The sequence below is a fragment of the Sus scrofa genome, chromosome X (assembly GCF_000003025.6).
Source record: "Sus scrofa isolate TJ Tabasco breed Duroc chromosome X, Sscrofa11.1, whole genome shotgun sequence".
NCBI classification, from domain to species: domain Eukaryota; kingdom Metazoa; phylum Chordata; class Mammalia; order Artiodactyla; family Suidae; genus Sus; species Sus scrofa.
Window position 1 is genome coordinate 121151350 of NC_010461.5, and position 27021 is coordinate 121178370.

Sequence of the window (27021 nt, forward strand, 5' to 3'; positions counted from 1 at the left end):
GCTATTGTGGTAAAATCTGCATGACATCAAATTCAACGGCATTGAGTACATACACAATGATGTGTATTCATCACCAGTTCCGGAATATTTTCATTACCCCAAAATGAAATCCCACATACGTTAGGCAGCTGCTCCCAAATTCCCCCTCCTCCCAGTCCTTGACAACCAATAATCTAATCCACTTTCTGTCTCAGTGGATTTGCGTATTTCCTCTGAATGAAATCAGGATGCAATATGTGACCATTTGTGTCTGACTTCTCTCACTTAGCATCATGTTTTTTAGATTCATCCATGCTGTGTCCTGTATCAACACTTCATTCCTTGAGTTCCCACTTGGCACAATAAGTTAAGAATCGGACTGTAGTGGTTTGGGTTGCTGCTGAGGTGCAGGTTCAATCCCAAGCCTGGCACAATGGGTTAAGGATCTGGTGTTGCTGTAGCTGTGGCATAGGTCACAGCTGTGGCATAGATTCAATCCCTGGCCTGGGAACGTCCATATGCTGCAGGCACAGCTGAAAAAGAAAAAAAAAAACTATTCCTTTTTTAGGGCTAAATAGTATTCTGTTGTGTGGATATACTACCTTTTGTTCATCTACTTATCAGTTGATGGACACTTGCATCCACTTTTTGGCTGTTGCAAATAGTGTTGCTCTGAGCATTTATGTATAAGTTTTTGTTGAACACCTGTTTACAGGTCTTTTGAATCTTGTGATTCTTTTGACTTCTTCCCATTCTTCCCCCTAGAAGTGGAATTATTGACTCATATGGTAATTGATGTTTAACTTTTTGAGGACCCACCCAAATCATTTTCTTTTCAGGTGAGATAACATAGTGCCCCAGAGGCAATACGGTACTATTCTCTCATCTTGGAATTGGGGCCATCATATCTCCAGCCACATCAGGAGGAGTTATGAGAGCTCACATGGAGATGGGGCCACTCTTGCTCTGCCCCACACATTAAGCTAGGTGCTCTGTCTTACTTGAATCTCACAGCAAACCTTAGAGGTAGATTTGGGCCTCTAGTCTAAGCTGTGGAATTAGAGAATCATTCTGTTTGTGGCAGGATGATGGGGGGGGGACACCCTAACAAATGCATTGGTGCATTAAATGATGTGTCCAAGGGGCCTAATTACACCATTGGTTTGAGCTGGCGTTATACTCAGAAACTTTCTCAGAACCTGGTAGCTACATTCATGCACTCATGGTTCTATAAAAATGCCATTAACGTTCTGAGACATCCTCAGATCATCTTATCCATAATCATTGCCCCTGGACACACCTAAGGAGACCTATATTGCCCAGGTTTAATGAGCACACACCAGTCTTTTCCCAAAAAGCTCCTGAGACCTTATGCTATGGTTCGTGACATAAAGAATCCCAAGAGAATGCATTGCAAATGCACGTGTCAAAATGGAACATGGGATCAAGATGTGTCAGTGTCTAATCTGACATTTCAGTTCCAAGTCGCTCATAATCAGAACCACCTCCCCTCTCCCTGCCCCAGCACAGGCACCCTCCACAGCAGTACTGGCCATGCCGAGCAGGTCCTGTGCACAGACCTCAGTAGAACAATTAGGATATGTCTAAATGCTAAGAGTCATTCCTCCCAATGGGAAAATGCAGCCTGAGGCCTGAATGGGAGAAGCCGAGGGGCAAATTAAAGATTCCAAATGGTCAACCTTCGAGACTCGGGGCTACAAAAAAATATTTTTAACAAGATATTTGGGAGTTCCCGTCATAGCTCAGTGGTTAACGATCCAACCAGGAACCATGAGGCTGTGGGTTCGATCCCTGGCCTCACTCAGTGGGTTAAGGATCTGGCGTTGCTGTGAGCTGTGGTGTAGGTCTAAGATGTAGCTTGGATCCCGTGTGGCTGTGGCTGTGGCTGTGGTGTAGGCCAGCGGCTACAGCTCTGATTCAACCCCTAGCCTGGGGACCGCTGTATGCACAGGTGCGGCTCTGAAAAGACAAAAGAAAACAACAGCAACAGGATATTTGAACAAGAATCTAGTGATTCTTTAAAGTCAGAAACACACAGTCCCGAATGCACATGGTTTCAGTGAAAAAGCCATGGTGATTGTACCCTGAAAATATTTGTCAAAAGTTTGAGTGTTGTCTTCACATTCCCTGCTGCATTTTGATCTTCATTGTTCCTAGTAATGATCTAGAATGCCTTATATTTGAGATGCTAGATACGTGACTTCCCCTTTTCTTATAATGAATGGAGGTTAGAGCTGCTGAATTAACTACCTGGCAGACAGCCAGTGTGTGGCAAACTTGAATGAAAAGGTTCTGTCTAGGAGTTCCCATCGTGGCTCAGTGGTTAACGAACCCGTCTAGTATCCATGAGGACGCGGGTTCAACCCCTGGCCTCGCTCAATGGGTTAAGGATCTGGCATTGCCATGGGCTGTGGTATAGGTCGCAGACACAGCCCAGATCTGGCATTGGTGTAGCTGTGGTGTAGGCTGGCAGCCGCAGCTCTGATGTGACCCCAGCCTGGGAACTTCCATAGTCTGTGGATGTGGCCCTAAAAAGATGAACAAAAGAAAAAGAAAAGGCTCTGTCTGGTCTTGCCTACCATGTATTAGCTGTGTGCACCGAGCCAGAAGGAATTGTAAGACTAGTCATTGAGAGGATTGATTGTGGACTAGAGAAGCCTGGGCATCAACCCCAGCTCTGTCACATACTTAGCTGCATGATACTGGGCAACTCACCTAACGTCTCAAAGTCTCAGATCTCTCACCAATAAACTAGAATAAACCAGTCTCGTAGAACTCATAGGAATCCTGTGAGGATGAGATGAAGATTGTGTGTAAGAAAATGCTTTGAAAACCACGGACAAATTGGTGGTGGTTCTTCCTTATGGCCCTTTTACACAGTAACTGGAAACCCTCTCTTTTGGGTCCATTGGTTAATAGACCTTACCCTTCATTTTTGCCTTGGTGTTCAGCAGGATCAGCTAGGAACTGAGTTGAAGGTCCTAACTGCCCTCCAGAAGCATCCATTGTTTATGAATGACCTTTCCTCCCCTCTGATCCCTGACAAGTTTTAAACCAAACGTCCTAGGAAGAAAGGCCAGGTTGCCAATGACACTGCATGAAGTCCTCCAGGAGAATTACACATCTCTAGAAGAATTTTTCTTCACAGGACTGACGTGGGTGGAGAGTTGAGTCATACTTTCTGGTTGCAGTTCTTATTTCTCTTTCTAAGCTCTTACCGTGCCCTGGAGAAAGATTCTAAGGGTCTGCTGTGACACTCCACTCACCTTGGTTTGCTCTCAGGGGCTTCCCCTGAATGGGAAAGCAATAATTGCTTGAAGTTGACATCGAACAATGGAATGTTCCAGAACAGTGTTTGTGTTGGACATAGTGTTTTGAACTTAATGTCTGCATAAACATACATATTGCAGTATGTTCTGCTTTGTGCTTGAAGTCAGCTGTCAATAATCATGGTTGGGATGTGGGAGGCCCCCCATGATGTCCATTAGCCAGCTGACTGCATTTTTCCTTCTCACCTGCCATTCTTGGCATCAGAAACATAAAAGCCAACCCTGGCCTTCCCCATCTAACACTTATTGAATTGCCATTTTCCAGCCAGTCGTTCGGGGCAGGCAGTGGTGCCAGGATGTGTCCACTGGGCTTTGGGGAGACAGTGGCATGATCCAGTAGGACAGGCTTCTTTCCTTTTGGTCCATTTTTCTTCTTACGTTCTCAGGATTAGAAGAACTCCTGAAAATGAGGGGTTAAACCTGGAATCAATTTTCATTTACAGCTGAGAAGCAGTTATTGATGCTGTGTTTGCAGTTCAATAAAAGATCTAAAGATATAGACCTGGTGCTTCTCTTTCAACGTAAGCAGCCTAATCAGTCTCAAATGTTTTTTGTTTTTTTTTTTAACAAAGAAATTGTATTGACAGGTTTCTTAAAATTGCTGTCTTTAAAGTTTTAAGCGGTCCACAATTTGACCTATTCCAAAGGCTTCCAGATTGTGCGGTGGCCAAACTCCAGCGCTCCCTCCAGTACAGACTCATAGAGCCAGGTAAACATCTGCTTGATGTTTCCTTGAATGTTATCCTGATGCTTGATTTATGCGGCTCGAAGCGTGTAATATCTGCCTTCTGAAGCCCATTAGGTGTGGGCATTGGCGCTCCCATTCTCTAATCATCTCAGATTGCCATGAGATGCCTCAGACTTCACAAGTATAAAGGCCATAAAAGAAATAGGTGTTGTTAGAAACAGCCTTTAGGGAATTTTAATATTCTTGCCATCTTACGATTAACGTGAGGGAGGTGGCAACCTGAGGTGACTTGCTTTAGCCCAGTGAGAAATTCAGAGCCCTTAGCAATGTGGTACTTAATTCGCAGCATGTTCCTGGGGAACGTTTGGACTTTTCAACTAGTTGCTAGTAGCAGAGCTGTAGCTCAAGCATGTTAACATTCACAGAAAAATATTGTCTTCCAAGCTCTTTTCCTCCACTTCATAGTTTTACTTTTTATCTGAAGGTCACAATTACCTCAAACACAAAACAGCTCGTTTTTAATCCAAGTTCTTGATTTTGGTGTTCTTTTTATCTCTCTCTCTCTCTTTTTTTTTTTTTTTTTTTTTTTGGTGATCGTTTCTGCTGGACAACAAAGCGATTCAGTGACTACATGTCCACACAGCCATCCTCTTTCAGATTCTTTCCCCACGTAGATGACCCCAGAATATTGTGTAGCATTCCCTGTGCTCTACAGCAGGTCCTTGATTCACTTTTGTTTGTTGGTTTGTTTGTTATTGTTGTTATTATGGGGACAGCTCCCTGGCTAGGTTGTTATTTGATAATTGCACGTGAAATGAATTACATGGGAGCAGAAAATCTGAACATTCTGGCAGCTTTGGGATGTGTTTCTTATGCCTGTGATGCATATTGAGCTTTCAAAACCTAGTGGCCGAAGCCCACTTCTCTGTTTAAGGTTTGCTACTGGAGAGGGGGCAGAGTGGGGACCTGCTAGAATGAAGTCATTCGTTGTGACAACAGATACTCTCCCCCGCTGTAATGGTTCCTGTTTTTTACCCACAGTTCTCCGTCATCATGCTGAACAAGTTGTTACCTCCCCAAGGTTCCTCTGCATTTCCATTTACTTCGTTATCAGCAGAAAGGCTGGGGAAGGCCTCTTCAGTAATGACATCGATATGGCACACACAGCAAGAGAGGTCAGCCTGTCAGAGCTATAGAAACAGCACATGGATTAGGATGAAACCAGTGCAGAATAACTCTGATAGAGTCGTTTAATGTAAACAGGTTATCTGTTGGTGCTTTTCATTGAACTCCCCCCCCCCAAGAAAATGATCGAGTTTGGGCTGTTAAGGTTGCAGAATGTAGCGGAATAAAATCTGTATGTTATCATACTCAAACTATCCAGCAATTAGAAAATGAGAGGACAGTTTAATTTATTCATTAAAGACAGGAAAGTAAATAGGATAACATATAAGGTTAATAGAATAACATTGGCCTTCATATTCCCAAGATTGTGCTTCCCATTTGGCTGTATTAGCATAGAGACTAGATTAATAAGAAAGTGCTTAGGGCTTGTATGATGTGATGTTTAATATGCTCCAGGCAGGTCTGTGACTGTTTAGAAATCTGCATGCTGATTTTTTTCATTGTAATTAGGTCTTCTACTTTTAATACCAAAGATTTTGACTTGTAGTCTCCATCGATGGCCTTTTTATTATAATCTCTTCGGTAAAAGGCTGTGAGCACACGGAGAGGCCGAGGAGCACAGCGTTTTTACACGTGCTACATAGGTCACAGCTGATGACCAGACACTGACTAACGTCCACTACAACTTATGAATTGGCCACCTGTGAGCATTTTGGTTGCAAACCCAATGGCTGTTTTGCTTAACTTTTTTTTTCTCCCAGTGACCTTAAATCAGACATTGGTGAGGATGTGCTGCTTGCCCCAAGGTCTAAATGGAAACAAAAATGTGCACAATCTGTTATTTGGGAAAAGAGAACTCTCCCATGGAACAGGGATGACCACAGCCTTTTATCCACAAAGAGCACATGGGAATCAGGCTCTGTAAATGGGGTGGAGGGGGAGCAGAGGCCACCTCTGGGGAGGTGAGAATCATTAAGTCAATATGTTTTTGTTTTATTTCAGATTTAATTTTTTTATTTGAATGATTTTTATTTTTTTTTCCGTTATAGCTGGTTTACAGTGTTCTGTCAACTTTCTACTGCACAGCAAGGTGACCCAGTCACACATATATATATACATTCTTTTTTCTCACACTATCATGCTCCACCATAAGTGACTAGATCTAGTTCCCAGTGCTATACAGCAGGATCTCGCTGCTTATCCATTCCAAAGGCCATAGTTTGCATCTATGAACCCCAGACTCCCCATCCATCCCACTCCCTCCCCCTCCCCCTGGGCAACCACAAGTCCATTCTCCAAGTCCATGAGTTTCTTTTCTGTGGAAAGGTTCATTTGTGCCATATATTAGATTCCAGATATAAGTGATATCATATGGTATTTGTCTTTCTCTTTCTGACTTACTTCAATCAATATGAGAGTCTCTCATTCCATCCATGGTGCTGCAAATGACATGATTTTGTTCTTTTTAATGGCTGAGTAGTATTCCATTGTGTATATATACCACATCTTTCTAATCCAATCATCTGTTGATGGACATTTGGGGTGTTTCCATGTCTTGGCTGTTGTAAATAGTGCTGCAAAGAACATGTGGGTGCATGTGCCTCTTTCAAGGAAAGTTTTGTCTGGATATGTGCCTGAGAGTGGGATTGCTGGGTCATATGGTAGTTCTATGTATAGTTTTCTGAGGTACCTCCATACTCTTCTCTATAGTGGTTGTACCAGCTTACATTCTCACCAACAGTGAAGGAGGGTTCCCTTTTCTCCACACCCCCTTCAGCATTTGTTGATGGTGGACTTACTAAGGATGGCCATTCTGATGGGTGTAAGGTGGTATCTCATGGTAGTTTTGATTTGCATTTCTCTAATAATCAGGGATGTTGAGCATTTTTTCATGTGCTTGTTGGGCATCTGTACATCCTCCTTGGAAAAATGACTATTCGGGTCTTTTGCTTATTTTTCCATTGGGTGGTTGGCTTTTTTGCTTTTGAGTTGTATAAGCTATTTGTATATTGTAGAGATTAAACCCTTGTTGGTTGCATCATTTGAAACTATTTTCTCTCATTATGTAAATTGTCTTTTTGGGTTTTTTTTATGTATTCCTTTGCTGTGCAAAAGGTTATCAGTTTGACTAGATCCCTTTGGTTTATTTTTGCTTTTATTTCTGTTGCCTTTGGAGACTGACCTGAGAAAACATTTGTAAGGTTGATGTCAGAGAATGTTTTGCCTATGTTCTCTTCTAAGAGTTTGATGGTGTCTTGTCTTACGTTTAAGTCTTTAAGCCCTTTCATTAAGTCAGTTTGAATCAAAGTGCAGGAAGGAACAGGCACCACCATGTTATGCTTGTCACTGCCTCTGGGCTGGAGGAAGTGGCTTCACAACATTGGTCCTCTCGCCACTCCCACCCCTGTTCTTTGGTCCCAGCATGCTTCATCACCCCAATTTGGGTCCCAAATCCATGGCTGGAGGTTCTGTCTTAGTCATAAGCTAATAAACCCCAGGCAGTGTACCACATGTACCCAAGTTTATTGGAGGTGTCCAAGTCTTGAGTTTAATCAGGGTTCTAGCATGTATTAGAGCAACACGAATGCCTCCAGTAATAAAACACTTTGCCAAACTGAAAATGTAAGCTTTTGAGATTCTGAGGCTGGCTTGGAAAAAAGGTGCTGGGCCTTTGGTTCAGGGTCTAGAAATGCTTTACTCTGTCTCCCAAATATCTGCCACCTGCTGGAAAAATCTTTGCCCTGAACAGAAAGCAGAATCTGTCTTCTTCTTAAGTCAAAATTCAAAATTCAAGTGGATAGGCAGATAAAAGCAGCAGACCTTTCCAAAATGCACAGCATGGCATAAAGCATTTGTCACAGAGTATCTCACAGGAGTCTTTAGAACATTTGATATAAACATCTATACATTTGCTAAAAGATCTTATTTCTTGTCGGTGGAGGTGGACTCAATATGTATCCTTCATGTGTGCATTAAAAAACACCAGACCTTAAAATGAACATGTGCATTAAAAGATACCTTTTAAATGACCAAGGAGGGTCCTTACTCCAGCTGCCCGATTGTGCCAGCAAGGACACTGAGGCATGGAGAGGTCCATTGATATTTGGTCTTGTGTAGTAATAGGAAATTTACTATACTTACTGGTCTCTGTCCCCAGTTCCTGGCACAGAGCTCCTTAATCCCTTGACATTTCATAAGTGATAAGAGCACTAGGAGCATCTTTTGGTCTAATACTTGGTCTTTAGCCCAGGATACTAAATCTCTTGGAATTTTCTGGGCAATAGGAGTGTCTTTTGTTCTAATGAGGCAACTCTAGATGGGCTTCTGGATGGGAGCTGGTCACCAGAAAGACCGAGCTATAAGTTGAAGCTTGGAATTTCCAACTCCACAGTCCCATTCTCTACAGAGGGGACAGAGGCTAGAAATGGGGTTAATAGTCAATCATGCCTATGTGAGGAAGCCTCCATAACATCCCAATAGTATGGGGTTGAGAGAGCACTTGCAGGAAGAATGACACACCCCAGCTGCACAGGGACAAAAACTCCTACATTTGGGACCCTCTGAGACCTCGCCCAATGTATGTCTTCATCTGCCTGTTCATCTGCATCCTTTATTATATCCTTTAATAAACCAGTAAACATAAGTAACTGTTTTCTTGAGTTCTGTGAGCCACTCTAGCAAATTAATCAAACCCAAGGAGGGGGCTATGGGAACCTCTCATGTATAGCTGATTGATCTGAAGCACAAGTGACCACTTGGGCTTGTGACTGGCATCTGAAGTAGGGGAAGGCCGTCTTGTGGGACTGAGCCCTTAAACTGTGGGATGTGATGCTCTCTCCAGGTAGACAGTGTTAGCAGTGAGTTACACTGTAGCACACCCAGCTTGTGTTGCAGAAATGCGCTTGGTGTGGGAAATCCCTACACACATCTGGTGTTAGAGCATTGTGAGTATGGTCGGAGTGTGAGAATAAAGGAGAAGGACAGATGGAAGATTACTGGATTTTCTAATACAGATATAGGATAAAAATGGATGTAGCCTCCTTTTCCGGAGTATAACATGCTCTAAAGGGAGAGAAGCCTGAACACATAGTACTGAAGATGCACCATCAGTATTCCCTCCCATGTAGGTTTTGGAATACTTATACTGTTGAGTACCTACTATGCACTAAGAATGCTCGTCCCGTTTTCTGGTTATACATGGTAAGGAGCTTCTATTAGGTATTGATTTTCTCATAGCAAAGGATACATGTCATTCCGTGAGAGGCGCCTCCCTAGTATCAGGGGCAAGAGAGCTCGGATTAGCTGGAAGAAAGAAAATTGAATTTTCAAATCCAAAAACCCCAGGGGAACAGAGTTGCTAAATGCTACTTACATTGGCCCTTCTAATCGGGAGCATAAATAAGCCAATCCTGAGACAGTCTGCCTCATGTCTCCCTATTTACTCTGCTTAGAGAATGATCAGTGTCAACAGATGACTCTTAGGAGAGAAATGTGCTTCTTTACTATAAACAATGCATTTTTCATTGAGTTACAATATACCAAAACTTTAGTTATAAACACACCCACCAGTTGACAAATAAATCTTGCTCAAGGGTTTTGTATCCAGTAAAAGAACCAGGCTAGAGGGAGCAAGGCTTAATGGAACACAAGCATTCCTGAATCCTGTTGTCACATCATCTTTGGGCCAGACTCTCAAAAAAGTCCTTTTGGTTTCCATGTTAGTGAAATACACACTCCGGGACAAGTGGGACCTGCTTGGAGGCCTCTCTTCAACTGGCGTGGGCAGGATCTTGAGCAGCGAGTTGGGTGAAGTTGATCAGGAATTCAGCGAGCATTGGGAAGCCATGGAGTCGTGATCAAGGTGGAGCATGAAATGGGGTGATGATAGGGGGAGCAGAGGCCCAAAGAAGAGGCCGTGGCCATTGTCCTGGTGAGAGGGAACAAGACCCCTGCTAGGCCACAGCTGCAGGAAGAGTAGGAGGTGTGAATTCGAGCCTCTTGTGCAGTTGTAGAATGGATCCAGAGTCACATGCTCCTGGAGGCCAGCTCTCCCTCCGGAGGCCTCTTTTCCTCCTCTGTGCAGAGCTGGGGACCCTCCAACAATCTTTCCTACCCGGAACAGCCTCTCGGTTTCTACCATCAGCTCCAGTTCTTCTCCCTAATCCATGTTTCTTATGTGACTGTTAGGTGCCAGGCACTTGGAACAAATTTCCTCCAATCTCTGCCTGTCAAAATCCTACTCCCACCCCCGTTATGTCTAGTGCAGGCCTACTTCATATATGCATCAAAAACAATGAATTACATTAAAATGGGAGAAGCCCAATACTCTAAAGCTAGGCAACATGTTTTTGCTAACTTCAGGTAGGTTCAAGATTCAAATACAGGATGTTTCCATGTTCCATTCTGGGCACTCATCCAGAGGGTTAAATATAGTGGGGAGTGTTTTCCTAAAGATTGCAGTCCCTGGATGTAAAGTCAGAAAATCAGGCAGGCATCCAGGTGTTGCAGAATGCTGAGTGACATTCTCTCCTCTTAAGCTGCAATCCTGGCTGTGCGTGCGTGCTGCCAGCTGAAACCCCAGCCTACAGGATATAATATAAACCTCTTGCTGTTTCACTCATTCCAGTGAAATCTATTTCAATGCTGTAATTAAGCAATTCATTTTTATATTTTGGCAAGTGCTCTCAGGATATGTCTCTTTAATTGATTTGACCAGTTCTGTAGGTATTGATTTTAGACCATCTGAATACCCTAATGATGAGTTCATTTGTTAGTAGAAGAGTTTCTCTTCTGAACTTAGCCAGTCAATGCAATCTACCAATACATGCCACTGGGTTAAGGTATGGCTGTGCCTCACAGAGCAGCCCTGTGAAAAGTTAAAGGTAAAACAGGGAAACACAAAGCCAGTGCCATCACGTGCTCCTCTGCCTTATTTCCATAATGCATAGTATCTAGTTATTTGAAATCATCTGAATGATTGACTTTTCACTTTTTATCAAGAAATGTATTATATAGAGGCAGCTTGGGTGTACCTGCTAGTAGAATGCCAAGAAAGAAACATGTAAGCAGGAAATGTATGAGGCATGCAGAGCAATGGTAATAGAATCACATTTTATGCTTGACTGACAGTATGATTATTGATTAAGGGAAAAAGCAGTGGCTGACTACGTAGCCTTGTAAAATGAGTCCACAGCTACAATCTCTCTAGGCCTTCCGACTGCTCACTTTGACAATCTCAACAAACAGGAAACAGACTGCACCGAGTTTGTTTTCTGTAAATCTCAGTGGGGCTGTAATGTCACGTCTGGATATAAATGCTCAGGACATGCTTCTTAAAAGGCCAAAAAGATTCTCTAAATTTTTTCATGAATATGGTATACCTGTCATTGGACTAAAATAACAAACAGTTCATGATGTGTAATCCATGGGACAGAATTACCTTACCAAAGAATTTTGAAAATGCTTTACATGCTGCATCTTCTCCCTAAATAAATATGATGTTCTCTGTGCCCTGGAGGACAGGGCTCAATAGATAGCCTCTTTCCTCTCTCCCTTCCTTCCCTCTTTACTTCTTTCTATTTTCTCGCAATAACTACATTTTCTGGTTCACACATTTCAGTGTGGTCCTTGAGTCACTTCAGCTTCAGTGCAGCAAAAGGATTCTCTGCAGAACAGGAAAGACAAGGTCCTGCTTCTTTTCAGGAAGGTAGATTTAATGAACGAGCAACTATAAGCATGTCCTTAGCCACATCCTCCCTCCTGAGGAAATAAATTTGCTGCTTAGCAGGATACCACCAATAGTACAACGCTGATAATGAGAGAAGAATCGCCTCATAAACACTCCTTGGAATGAGACAAGTGTCTTCTCCCTGGGAATGTAATTTCTCAAGCTGCCATATCATGGAGGGGGCTCACCTAGGATAGCATCCTCAGGGCTTCCCAACCTCAGGGTCAAATGTTAGTGTAAAAGCAAAGAGCCCTCCTGATGGAGTGAGATGTGAGAAGGTGGACTGCTAACAGAGGAGACAGTCAGAAAAGAAGGATGCTTCCTAGGCTTCTTTGCAGTGGGATGGAGGAGGGAGGTGGGGAATGGAGTGTACGTGCATGCGTTTGTGCCCTCACAGCATGTCAGGTGCTCTGATCTCTCTACCACCAACACCAGTCCCCAAGACGGGTCAGGGCAGAGGCCTGTGTGGAGGTAGAGGGCCCTCTCTCCTGCTGGGCTAGGCCTGGCAGTATCTAAACATATCAAAGTCTTCCTCAAGTCTTTCCAGACAGAAGCATTCTGTTCACCCCAGAACTAGTCCTGATACGGAGAGAGGAAGAATATAACTTCTATCTATAATCCTTGTTGAAATAACTGCATAGGTTTGATACTGCAGCCTGGCCACTGGTCAGAAAGCCCATCAACTCTCTGACCAGTGAAAAATGTATGCACCGTGAGTTTTGGTTACCAAAGGGAGAAAGCGTGGAGAGGGATAAATAAGGAGTCTGGGATTAAGAGATACACACTACTATATATAAAGTAGATAAACAACAAGGCTCTACTCTAGGGCACAGGAAACTATATAGTCAATATCTTGTAATAAACCATAAAGGAAAAGAATCTGAATAATGTATATCCGAATCACTTTGCTATATACCTGAGACTAACACAACCTTGTAAATCTACTATACTTCAGTAAAAAATAAAAATGCCTGCACCAATGTCCATGTGGAATGTGGTCACAATCAAGATGCACTTTTTTGCTTAGCAGGCTCTGGTTTCTAGAGCGCTATCGTGGATGTTGGCTACTCACAAGCATGGCTGATATAGACAAGAAAGGAATGATTGTCCTCATTTTTCAAATGAGGCAACAGAGGCTCCCAGATGTTAGCCCGGTCGATGATATCATGATGACAGGAAGTGGTGTGGCTGGTAGCAGAACCCAGGTTTGTGGATTTCTAGCACAGCTCTCTTTCCACTATAGCCCATTGCCTTGCATTGCAGGATACTGGAGTATGTTTTTTCTAACATCTTAATTTATTTTATCATCCGATCTTATGCTAGAATGTCCTTGATGGCAAATAAGTATCATGTTAGGGAAACAAAATAAGTAGAATATAGGTTTTAAAAACCATATAGACATTACAAATTAAAACCGCATAAGTGTTAACTATCTAGCTTCCATTTTCCAATCAGTTTAAATTACTTTAATGTATGGTTTTAAACTCAAAATTAACTGTGATCCCAATGTGTAACCCTCTTAATGCTTGGTGAATTCCACAGAATCATTTCATTTTGATTTCCCTCCTTCGGCAGGGCATCTCATATTCTCAAACATGTATCTGGAACTTGGGATAGTCTTATGTCCTGTGATTTCAAAAGAGGATTCTTTTCTCTTTGTAGATTTTGTAGGCTAATTCTTTTCCCTTGCAGACATATATATTTTGCACACAAATAATTCACTTAAACTTTCCTTCAAAGTCTCTAAAAGATTCCTTAGAGCGTGTTTAAAACAAAGCCAAGGAGTTCCCATCATGGCGCATTGGTAACAAATCCAAATAGGATCCACGAGGATGGGGGTTCGATCCCTGGCTCTGCTCAGTGGGTTAAGAGTCTGGCATTGCTGTGAGCTGTGGTGTAGGCTGGCAGCTGCAGCTCCAATGCAACCCCTAGCCTGGGAACTTTCTTATGCCTCAGGTGTGGCCCTAAAAAGCAAAAAATAAATGAATAAATGAATAAATAAATAAATACATAAAACAAAGTCAAATTACAGAGAACGTGGAGAATGCAAATCCTGAGCCGTGTCTCATGCCTGACGGACACTCCCTGCAACCGTCTACTTTGGAGATGAGCACACACCCAGGAGGATGACATGAGTGCATGTGACTAGAGCTGTCGGGACTCTGGAATGATCCCGGGTTAATTTCCAAAGAAAAGAAAACCTCTCGACATAGACATTTCCCATCAATATCCAAGCAACCCACACAAAATTAATTTGAATGAAGTTATTTTCCTATAAGGGCTGTATAAAAAGACATGTTTCAGAGAAACTAGCCTTGACCATGACTATGTGCCTCCCGATCAGAGAAAAAATAACTGGGTCTAATTGACAGTCCGGAAGCACAAAGAAGAGAGAACATTTTCAAAAAGCATGTTGCCGAATCAAAGCTAGGTTAAGCAATGTCACTTTGATTTCTCTCCTCCCCGTCTTCTGCCAGCGGCACGCTCATCCTATCCCATCCAGCATGCTTTAAAAGGAAACCACTGGAACACCATGCCCGTTACTGTGTGATAACCTAAGTCTTCTTCGGGAACAGATTTGTCTGGATTTTAAGGGGTTGGGAAGAGTGGATTCACGTGGTTTCCACGATGGCCGGTCTTCAGCCCCCTGCTATTCAGCCTCCTATTCTGCCAGCCAGGACTGGGGGAGAAAGGGTGGTAGAAAAGGCAGACAGGGGTGCGTAGAGCAGCTGCCCCTCTGGAGTGAAGGTCAACGCCTCGCCCTGACTCCTCGCTGGCCCTTCCTTTCAGCATCCTTTACAGAGACTGCTCTGGGACAGACATCCGTATCCTAAACCCCCGCGAGAGAGGACTTGAGCCAACCTGGCGCATAGTCCTTGTTTCACCATTGTCACCTGTTACCTCATTCCCTCACTTTCTTCCAGTTCCACCACTTGCCAAGATTCGGCCTCAGGCACAGATGGTGAGAAAATGATTTTTGCCTGCCGATCCAAAGAAAGTGCCCCAATATTCGTGAGTTTTTAATCTAGCAGCAGAACCTGAGACTTAATGGAGGAGAAGGGCTCGGATCTCCAGCGCTAATGTCTAAACTTGGGACATATTTCACTGATTTTTGAAAAAATGGCTTTATTGAGTTGTTAGGCATAGAAAGCCTGGATAGGCTTCTGCACCGGTCACTCAAAATGTCAAGTCCAGTGTTAGATTATAAATTGTCGGTGTTACAAGTGGTTACCTCTGCGTTCTAATTTGTAGCAGTATTCTCTTCCTCTTAGTACTCCCCCACCGCCAAGCTTCACAAATACACAGGTCTCCAAATGGAGACTTTTTTAAAGGGTGCGAGGAACCCTGAGGTGGTCAAAGGGATGCTTCAGTTCTCCCCATAGTGAATGTTATTTCTGCAGCCTGAAAAAGTCGAGGAGAGTGCAAGTTTGGTTCTGATTACATAATTATGCTACAGAAGTATGAAAAAAAAATCATCGCTAAAACCCTCCAGGTGCTTAAACAGTTTGATAGACTGTAGCCATTCTGCCATCAGCGCCCCCAGCTGTGTTGCTTAGCAACATTTTAATTCCAGAAGAATCGAAGGAGATGCAATCCCTGTGGAGAGGGAAACAGAAATAAGAGGGCTGTTGACAGATGATCTGAGTTGTTTCTTCTAATATACTGTGAAGATCACTAGCTCTTTTCATGAATGATAAATGGACTGTACACAGATCAATGGCTTCAGCAATAAGCTGGAACCAGGCTCCATGTCTAAGGGACGCGGGCCGAGAGGCCCAGAGATTTCCTCATTTCGATGATTTGGTGTGTGTTTTCTTAAAGGTTCCACGGGAGGAAATTGATCCAAGCCGTTGGTCAGCCCTTGCTCTTTTGTGGTAGCTGCTAATAAAAATGATTTTAGAAATGGATACTTTGGCCTTTCCATCACCAGGCAGGTGCACCTAGGTGCCTGGCGTAATGCAGGGTAAACGGCTTCCCACTCTAGATCTAAAAATCCCCAGCTACGCTCATGACCCTTCCCCCCTGCGCCTCCCTCCTCACCCTGTCAAAGCCAAGCAGGTGCGCTGAGGGGGGGGGGGGATGAGATTGGAGAGAAAGGTGGGGAGAGGAAGATGGAGCTGTGCGTCTAAGGGCCCACTCCCATGGGCACCGCTGAACTTCCCAGGCCGCTTGGCAGTGCCCGCCTGTGTCCGACAGCCGCACTTGGACAGGTAACCGTGCTCCCCGGGAGACGAAAATTGCTTTCTGCGTCTCCAGCCTGCTTCTCTCCAGCAGCCTGCCTCGGTTAGCTCCTCATGGTTCTAAAGAGCGTTTTACATTGCTTATTGTTTGGGTAACTAGTTCCAAAGATAATGCCTGCTAATGTTGTCTAATTGCATTTTTTTTCCCTTCTGTTTACAGGCTGTTGAAAAGGCAAAACCTAAGAATAATCCTGTGAAGTAAGTTATTTTTTTTATTAGTTGGAAACGTTCATTTGAATGGACTCCAGGCTTGTGAAAAAAGAAGGTCGTAAAAGAGACCTTGATTTTGAGTTCATCTCTGTTCGTGACAATTTCAAAACAGAAACAGAAACAAAACAAGCAGGAAAAGAAAAAAACAAAACCCAAAAAACCTCCAATGAGCAGGGACCTGCTTTTTTGATTCTTCCTGTGGTCCTGATGAGAAAGTGCTCCAAGTTATGCCCAGTTTACATAAATTAATATGTGCTGTCCGTGAATAGCTGCCAAATACTATTATAATCATATTCAATGCATAGTACTTCAAGCCTTTGGGTTTTGCACATGCTAAAAAGATTACATTTTTAATTGCAAACCTTGGACCTATGACAGAGACGTAAATGGCTGAAAATGTGCCAAGTGATTTGGAGCCACGTGGGGAGGTTTGGCACCTCGGCATCGAGGCCTCACTACTCTGTTAATGAAAAGCCCATAAAAATATATTTAACTGAAGGTTTTTCTAGCTAACAGAAAGCTATTTCCAAGGCATTTTATGAGACACTCTTAAATTATAAGCAAGCCGCCCAGCACTCTTTTAAATATAGTACATCTTAGACATCCCGGCTCTTCCAGGAGGGAGGCTTTCAAATTTAAGATGTCTGTCTTGTCACTTGGGTTTGTGACATCTGATTGCAGTGTTATGATGCATACCAGTTCCGCCAGCCATGTGGCCTAGGAGGGTCTGCTCTATTTGCCAGGTGACTGTGGGTCTGGTAACATCGTATCTTAAGGAACTACGTGTTGATGTCAGTAGACTTCCATCATAGTGGATGCACCAAATTCAGAAAAGGAGAGTATGTGGATTTATCTTTTCATCCATGTCTTTCAATATAAAGTATACATCTGGTAGGTGGCAGATAGTCAAATCTTGCTTGTATCCCCCCTAGTCTGACAGTCTCTGCCTTTTGACTGGATTGTTAAATCCACTCACATTTAATGTTATTATTGATACAGTGCGCTATGTCATTATATAGTTGGAGGGCATAACTTTTCATAGTTTCTAGGAGAAGGGATCCGCTGATGCCAATGACAAGAAGGGTGCCTGTGTCCTTACAAAATAATTAACCTTTCCAAGTCACTGGGGTCGTGTTTAGGACACCATTCAGTCCAAGATCTGATTTGTTTTTCTGAAAGGTTTTGTGTACTTTGTTTTTATTTTTTACGCCAGCGTCGTCCTATGGGAGTGTTTTTAGTAGCTGGGGTTTTGTCTAGTTGTTTGGTTGGGGCTGCAATCTTCTCTGCCGCCTGATTTCTTTTCTGTCGATGCCCGGAAGGCTTCTCTACTGCGAGCCCGTGGCAGGCAAGCTCCAGTGGATTAGAGGACCGTGCTAATGAGGCCAAGGCCAGGACTGGAGTCCCTGGGTGGGCCATTACTGATCTTCTTTCCTGTAGTCCGACTGCACCCCTCCCTGCAGTCCCCCACGGGCAGATGGATGCCCCGGGTCACAAGGGATGGGGCGGGGGCTGGAGGAGTGTAAATCTGACCCTCAGTGGGACAAAAATCTCCAAGTTCAAGCCCTCCCAATCAGAAGTGAGTCCCAAACTCCATCTTTGTGCACACAAGACAGCACCTCCACCATGTGCGGGGGTCGGATTCAATCATACTCTACAGATAATTTTATTTTTATGAGCTCTTGTTAATCACAGTACAGACTCTCTTTCAAGTCTAGCCCTTTAAGGACTATTGTAAAGAGGAAGGCGGAAAACTAAAAGAGTCAAAGGATTGCTAATAGAACGTGGAGCGATGTTTACTTTTCAATATATCTGAAAACCTGTCCGGTAGTAAAACCTAACTCAACACTGGAGTTCCCGTCATGGCGCAGTGGTTAACAAATCCGACTGGGAACCCTGAGGTTGTGGGTTCGGTCCCTGGCCTTGCTCAGTGGGTGAAGGATCCGGGGTTGCCATGAGCTGTGGTGTAGGTTGCACACGTGGCTCGGATCCCGCATTGCTGTGGCTCTGGCGTAGGCCGGTGGCTACAGCTCCGATTCGACCCCTAGCCTGGGAACCTCCATATGCCGCGGGAGCGGCCCAAGAAATAGCAAGAAGACAAAAAAAAAAAAAAAAAAAAAAAAAAAAAAAAAAAAAACCTAACTCAACTCCGACTGGGAGGTGTTTAGACTCATCTTCTCATTAAATAAGATATTGCTCTCAGTGTGAGTCTGAGTGTACGGCTGCATTGGTACCCAGTACCTTGATACCTAACTCACTTGCCCAGCCACAACCATCTGGACACTTTCGGCTCAGGGACAGGAACTCTGCTCTGACGGCAGAGCAGAAGCAGGGGTTTTTAAAGTTTTATGCATAACGGTCTTCCTCCCGTCTCTGATGTCTGCCAGAGAATTTCAGTTACACACAGTGCACTGGGGCCCCAAACAGCGTCAGGGTTCAGTGCGTGTTTTCTGAATGAATGAACAAGTAAACAAATTGGACGCATCCTGGAAAACCGTCCTTTTAGGAACCCGGCTGGGGGACTTCATAAGACCAGTAGCTACCGTAGGAGCCAGAGCAGAGAGACTCATGTGTTGGGACTGACCAAGTTGTCCCTTCTCCTGTTGTGACTCAGGCCACGTGTAAAATGTTGCCACATTGTTCTGGTTCATACTAGTTGCTCTGCCTCCGACCACTTACTGGCTTGAGCTTGTACACAGGCATTAATGCGCAATTCTTTGTTTGGGTGCAATGGGAAGTGTGTGCAGCCTGGCTGGAAAAGTAGCGCTCTGGAGGCAAAGTGGACAACTCAAGTGTGGACACAGATTGGGGAGGACAGTTATTATGTGTGATTGGTTGTCATCCATTGGTGCAGAGTCTGGCAAATGGTTGGGGAAAAAAAATCAAAAGAAGAATATTTTGTGACTTGTGAACATGATATGAAATTCAAATTTCAGTATCTATAAAAGAAGTTTTATTGGCACACAGCTCCACTCATTTGTTTCCATCTCGTCTGTGGTTCCTTTTCTGCTACAATGGCAGAGCTGAGACTGTACAAACCAAAAAACCGAAAATGCTTCCTGTCTGTCCCCTTCCAGAAAAAGTTTGCTGAATCCTGCTCTGGTTGGTCAGGTAGAAAAGGCACAGATGCAAGCTTTCCTGTGGCTGTGATGTTTACACGCTCAACCCTTTCTCGTCTCATCCTCTAAAACATTGAGCAGGTCTTCACTGAGCCCTTGTCTTGGGTTCAGGATTTTCTGGGGTGGACGGACCACCTAATTCTCGTTCAGAGCACGACGAGCACTCTGAATTCAGGACCTTTGAAAATCGTTACAGATATGAGACCCAGTGACGGGGCAGTGATGCCTCGGAATCCAGTGAACACGTGGCTAGAACATATTGCTAGTCTTTCAAGTTGTGTGTAGATGAATATATTTCCAAAGGCATATGGGTTCTCTAAAATTCTGTTACTTCCCAAGATCTGACTAAGGCTAAGTAGGCTTTCAATTCAAGTAATATCAGTAAATGATTCCCAATGTTATTTAGTTTGTGTATTTTCTTCCCTAAAGGTTCATTTGCCCCTCCCTAGTTTTCAACCACTTGTTTAATTTATTTGTAATACCTCGATGGTTGTAAGCTTCTTTCATCGCCATAGGGAGACGGTGGCACACATTAATTACACTCCGTATAAAGGAGAAATTAAACACATGCTTAGTGAATGTAAGCACATAATGTACCTGGATACACTAATGACTTTATCTTGAAACATTAAATATTACCTCTGAGGGTAAGAATCAGAATTGTACGTTCTTAAGATCAGCGATGGGGACAAGAGGTGCCGGCGTACTTCTCGGGCTGTTGGAACCATGCCGATATCAAAGCTTGATTAGTACATTCAAACTGTGCCTCCTTAATGTGTCAGGGAGACTTTCGCTTGTATGCGAATGTTCGGTGGCAATTATCTGCAAGCTTCCATTATGGCAACAGGGCCTGAGAGATGTACAGACTTCTTTTACCATATGTGACTTATCACATACATTTTTTAAAAAAACACATTTCTGTTATTAAGACATATGTGATAGTACACTTCTGCAAATGTGAATTGCTTTTGGCTAAAAGCCATGCACTAATAAGTTGAGTTGAATCTAACCAAGGTTGACATCTGTTACCAAAAGAGAGAGGAAGAGAGGGAGAGGGCAGTTCTGAAGCATAAAATTCTTCATTGCTCTCACACTTTAACAATGTTGAACAACGTGGTGGTTGCCTCTCTCAAATCAGAATCAGAAGCCACTCTGCTTAGGAGATTACAGCTTATTTAGGCACCGATCCATCTTATAGATATGGTGGTTTCATTATTGAAAATGACAAATAGTCACAGAGATTTTTCCTGACCGTGATGTTTGGCCATTATTCATTTATTCATCCAATGAATATTTATTGAGGATCTACAGCCTTCCGGGAACTGTGATAGATGCTGAGGGAATTAAAAATAAATCTGACACAGGTCTTACCCTCGAGGAGTTTAGAGTCCAGGGGGGAGATAAAATCAGTTTGTAAAGAACTAAATACAAGATAGAGAGATGTTTGTTAAGTAGGGGTGAGATAAAGTATGAGGGAGGCTCTCAGGACAGAAAGTGCATCTGGTTATCACTATTGGAGAAGGCGAGGGGAGGAAGGGACATTAGTACCAGGACAGTGAAAAGATGGGCTGGAAACTGAGGCTCAGAAGAAAGGATGGCTTACGGTCCTTGGAGCTTATCTAGATAAAAGAGATGAGCTTGGTAGAGTTAGATAGCACTGAAGCTCTACCTTGTTACTGGGACTCATCAATTAGTTCGATGATTCTTAAACATAAAAGAGCACATGGACCCGGCTCTAGTCCTAAAGCCAACACTAGCTTGGGTGTGAGATTGGATATGTTCCTTCCTTGCCACAGACCTCACCTAGACTATTTATATGGTTCTTCCACCTTTTAACCAAAGCCAAAGCTTGAAATGTTGTTTGATAATTATATTTATTTTAGGAAATATTCGACGTTAAAGTTTGGTGCAGATGCATATGAGCACATACGTTATAAACATTGCATGTCCAATACATGTGTTTATACATGCACCCGTGCACCTGCACACACACACATAATGCCTTTTCCCATAATGTCCGCCTTGTGCATTCGTGAAATGAGGGACAAGCCTCATTATTAAAGTTTTGAAGAGATACGTTAGATAGATTAGTGTGGCTCTAAGTTCTTGGGTTGAGCCTTTTAGATGGCCCCTTATGACCAAAGGTGGTTTAGTGGTTGGAGTCTGTATCACTGATGCTCTAGGATACATGCATGTCACAGACATGCAGAAAGTCACCGCATTCTCCATGTCCTCTCAGAATGATTGGGCCATGGATTCAGCACTGCATCCTGCCTAACAGAAGTCTTGTGGAAGTGTCTCCTTTAGGACCGAAAGGCTCCAGCACCATGGAGCTTTGGCACACGCTATGCTATCCATTTCCCGGGGCACGGTTTCCCAAACGTGTTTGACCACAGGGCACCTTTATCCAGCATAGTTTCATGGGCCACAGACTCAGATGCGCCAGTCCATGTGAAAAACCACACGTAGTTTGAGAAACCTCGGACCTAACCATTTACGTCTAGTCCCTAACAAGAGTACTTGAGGTGAGCAGATTATTTAAAAAGTCAACCACCAGAAGGAAAGAAATCCCCCCATGTCTGAATTGATAGAATAGTTCCATCTCTTTTATGGTGTCACCCTCTCAATGATGTTTATCAGTTGTGAATGTCCCGAGGAGCTATTCTCAAGGAGGGGAAGGGACATTTAGGGTTAGGTCCCTCCGAATGAGATCCCTAAAACTAGCAGTCCCTAATGTGCCCCCTACAACATCACCTAAAGTAAAGCCAACCCCTCATCGGCTCTGGACATTTTAAGGCTAGTTAAAGGAAAGATAACAATGAAACCTCTTTCTAAACAGCTGCATAAAATAAACTGGGCTTTTTACATTGTCTGGATAGCCCTAATTGGACACAGAAGGTTCTAGCAGTCGTTTTCGCAGCTGGTGGAACTTGCATAGATTGCCAGGCACCCTCCTTTTCCTTGGTCGTTGGATTGCACCGTCTAGGCAAACTGAGACCCAGAGAGCAGTTCTCTCCACTTTGAACCCCTGTCCTTGTTCTCATCACCTCTTAGGACAGACACACAAGGTCACTGTCAAGGCCTATAAGTTTGTCATCCATTTTAAAAGTCAAATTATCTAACTTTATCCACAGTTTGGTTTCTTAACACTAGGGGAACAAATGCTTCAAAAATGAATGAATCAGCAAGTTTGCAGACACTTTAACATTTATGCCATCTTCGATCTTGTTAGACTTTATACCTATAAGGAAGGGTTTCTTCTAAATGTCGAGCATGTTGGTTTGTCTCATCACCATCACTCATCTTTCTGGGGTTTTTTTTGTTTGTTTGTTTGTTTGTTTTGTCTTTTTAGGGCTGCACTGTCGGCATATGGAGATTCCCAGGCCAGGGGTCCAATCGGAGCTGTAGCCGCCGGCCTACACCACAGCCACAGCAACGCTAGATCCAAGCCGCATCTGTGACCCACACAACAGCTCATAGTAAGGTCAGGGATCGAACCTGCATCCTCATGGATGCCGGTTGGGTTCACTAACCGCTGAGCCATGATGGGAATTCTACCATCACTCATCTTTTTAAAAGCTTTATGAGAACCCTTTTTCTTCAGTGGTGAATTACCACTAATAACCATGATGATAAAATGAAAATGGAAAGCACCCATTTATTGGTGCAGTAGAGGGGCCTCTAACTAGCCAGCACATATGCAGTCAAACCATTTTAAAGGAAATTAAGCCCACTTTTTAAGCAACACATTTAGAAAACACCTCTTTATCTAGTAATTCATAAAGTATCCTGTTACTTTCTAACTCTGTGCTGCTTATTAATATTTACTGCATAGACAAAAATGGGAACTTTGGTTAATCAATTCACACAAGTCAACTCAGGTTTTTATACAGAAGAGATATGGCTAGAATTTTATTTTGGCATTACCATTCAGCAGTAATTTCAGAAAACTGTTGAAACCTCAGAATCAGAGCTGATCTGCTGCTAGATATTCATGTGTTCTTTTAACAAACATGAATTGCGCACCTACTATGTGCCAGGCTCTGTTGATGGGGAAGCTTCTGCCCTGGGGGTCAGCACACTCTGGGAGGAAAGGGACACGTCGTTGCCCTACAGAATAGGCAGGCTCTGTGATGGGAGCATGTGCAGCATCCTGCAAGGCTCAGATGCAGGCGCAAGCACCTGCTTGGAGGGAGCCCTGCCTAACTTTTGCTCCTGTGCGAAAGTGCAAGCTTGCAAAAGGCCTGGGCAGGCAAAAGCAGGCACGTGTTGTGAGCAATGTCTGGTAGGTCAAGGCAGCTGAGGAGAGGGCGTGTCTTCCATCCTGCTGCCAAAGACCCAGGTCCCACTTCTGACACGAAAAGGGGAATATTACAGTGTAGAGAAAACTAAGACAATGCTAAAAAGGGATTCTTTTGTTCTAGAAAGTTAAAGGTGAGCTTTAGGGATGGATTATAAGGCACCCTTTTAAAAATGTTTGGAGAGAAATAGACATGCAACCCTTGCTGACCACGTCTGGGTAATCTTTCTCTGTGGACTTTTATGTAAATCTCAGCTCCTGCAGGGTTCCTCCAAGCGTCCAGCTGTTCCCTTTTGGCTTTACTGACCCTTGATAGTTTCTTACATTTAAAACAAATTTTATTTTCGTACAGTTCCTTTCATGTTATTCAAACATCTAGGCTACACTAAGACATGGTATTTTAGGTATAGGCATGACACATAACACTGTTATTCTGGCTCCATTTTCTGAATTCATTCCACAGACATAAAAATTCTTTCTGAGTGTATTTTTATCACCCACAAATGTAAGCACAGTAGGGCTATTTTTATTTCTAGGGAAATGATGCCTGCCCCATGGTAACTACACGCAGGGCTCCACACAGTTAAATCCATCCTCCATCTACCACAGAACATGTTCAAAATCAGCCTGGGGTCATAAGTTATTTAGTTGACAAGTAGTTTGGGGGGGCTGAGAACTATAGGAATGACTCACTTTGGCCAGGGACTGAAATACGAAACAAATAGTTGTTGCTTTATTAAAGTTCTTGGCTAAACCAACAGCAGTTATCTAGAGAGCCAACATTAAAAAAAAAGGTAAATCATGCTTGCACAGGAAAGCATTTCCATTTGTAGAATTTACGGCATGGCAGTAGATTACATGTCGTTATAATCCAGCTTTTACATGCACACACATTTATATTCTCTAGGCATTGCTATACATGCTCCACGGTCATTTCTATCTGATAGAATTGTTGCTGATGATGTTGCAAATCTTTTCCTCAATATCCATTCTCTGTCCTCACCACCCCCTAATATTTTGACTGCTTTCCTGCTCTCAGGCCCACATTCCCACAAGCAGGGCACACGTAGCCAGTTCAGAAAACTCTTGTGGCTTTTTGCTCATTTCGTTAGCAGCTTCAGGGAGTGTCTGCCTGTCTACCTTCGTGGAAGCCCTGTGACTTACTAGCAGGCTAAGCTCAGGGAAGCTAGAGGCCGCACCCGCGCCCATTGGTCTCTCTGCGTCATCACATCCTCTAGTGGGAGTTGCCAGGGATCTGCTAATAATAGCGTCTACACTGAGAAGCACACCTTATTCATCTCTCTGTCACCATCTGGAGATGTGTGTCACTCCCCACATGGGCTAAGTGAAAGTTTAACTGGCCTCATATCATGATGCAAGGGTTTACTAAGCAAATGAGACACGCCAGCAAATTTGCTTGAAAGATCTGTGTAGAAGTGTATAGACACTCTACATGTGGATGTGCAGTCATGTATAATTTAAACCCCACCTACTTCCAAAAATGGATTTGATGTCATTGAAACGAGATTGTAGAGGAGGATGCTTAAAAGAAACAGGAGATCCCCCATTTTCCAGCACTACAGAAACATCTGTTTTCATATGTGATGCAGCTAGAAAATGTTTCGTGTTTATAAATCCACCCAGATGAGGGGTGCCCTGCAATAATGGAGCTGAGTGCAACCGGGCCCCTCCGAGATGACACCCTCATGGCGCCGAGGCTGTCGGGAGATAGTCTTGGAACATTCCACCACACCCATGTGCGGTTCTTCTCCTGGTCCTTCATGATTGGCAGTAGACCTTTGATTTGGCTTTCGCTTTTGACAACTCTTCCAAGACAGTGATTTAGAGTCATGGATGTTCAAAAGTGGTTAATCGAGGCAATCAATGTGCTATGTTTCAAAAACATGAGCGATTTTCTCTTGTGGATAGTGAATGCCCTGAGGAAGAATTTTACAAAGACTTTGTACAGCAAGAGCAACAGCGTTGGACAGCCGCCCTATGCAAAATAGTAATCCCTCCGACGTATACCCCTCACCCCTTTACCCAGCTTTTCTTTTCCTCTTTGGCAATTATTCGCATACCCTATCTATCCATCTGTCTGTCTGTCAGATCCATCCATCTATTTAGCTACCGTCTATCCATCTATGTTTTTGAAGCGTCACCTCCCAGAAGAATGTAAGGTCCATATGAGCGAGAACCTCAAACAGGAACCTGGAATCCAGTAGGAGCTCGGAATTTGTGGCATGAATGAGCGCAGGCATCTGAGATTTCGAAGTTCTGTGCATAGTTCAGCATGAGTATGAGTTTCGTCTTAAAAGAAGCCTGATTTTGCCCAGCCGTTTGGATCGTGCTTTCTTGTACAAGATTTAAAGTTAGCCTTCCTGTCCTTATAGAGCTAGAATTACCTCACAGATGAGGCCTCTTTTCCATACTCACCTTCCTACTCTTGATTTTGAAAGGAAGACACAGCAGGGAAAGATGTCAGCCTCCCTATGGAGGCGTTGTGTGTGGGCAGTTGTGTTTCATTCAGAAAGGTGGAAGGCACATTTTTTGTCACCCTAGGACAAGGAAACTGAGAGGTCATTAAGTTAACAGCTGATCTCCGCTTCCTCCTTTTCCACGCTGTCACAGTCTTTGGTCACCTTCCCATTGGCCAATAGCCCCAGAAGTAGGGTGGCCCCCAATGGCTCTGAGGGCACTGGTCTTTAAGCAAAGCTTGGCACTAAGTCACAGACACATCTAGCCACAGGGGTTTAAGCAGTCACTCTGTGGAGCAGGAACACTAAACAAACTGTCTTTCATTTCAAGTTGTTTTCATGAATATGTAAGAAATTAAATCCTTTGGTCAAAATCTCAGTTGATGAAGTCTTTCAAAAATTCCTCACTTCCTATTGATGTGTCTGAAGGAAACAAAAAAATGAGACCATGTTTCTGGAAATAACACTGCTTCAAGGTTCATTTTGCTTCATATATAGCATTTCCTAGAATTGAATTGTCTGATCTCCCTCGGGGATTTTGTTCTTATGCTTTTGCAAAAAAACGAGGCTGATTTTATTGGAAAATCACCACTGGATGAGGCACATACTCCAGAGGGGACTTCGCAAGGGATGAACTGGTTTCCGGTGCCCGTGGCACGTTATCCAGGCCCGAGCTGCTCGGGTTCCTATGCTTTCTGTTCTTTCAGGCAGCACATTCATTAGTGAGCCTTCAGGCAGGGTAAAAATAACAAGACAGATTAAGGTAATTGAATTGTTTGGGGGACTTATTGACTAACAGGTCAGTAAT

The 27021-nt window shown here is 43.5% G+C and overlaps 1 protein-coding gene across 11 annotated transcripts in view; it reads left to right on the top strand.

Annotated features, from left to right (window-relative positions):
* The window catches only part of AFF2 (AF4/FMR2 family member 2), a 486016-nt gene that overhangs the window by 373791 nt on the left and 85204 nt on the right, over positions 1-27021 (top strand). For all 11 annotated transcript variants that reach the window (XM_013984014.2, XM_013984028.2, XM_013984035.2 and 8 more), the window contains one exon: positions 16271-16308. In XM_013984014.2, the coding sequence (XP_013839468.1) occupies positions 16271-16308 (38 nt within the window). The remainder of the gene's footprint in view (positions 1-16270; positions 16309-27021) is intronic.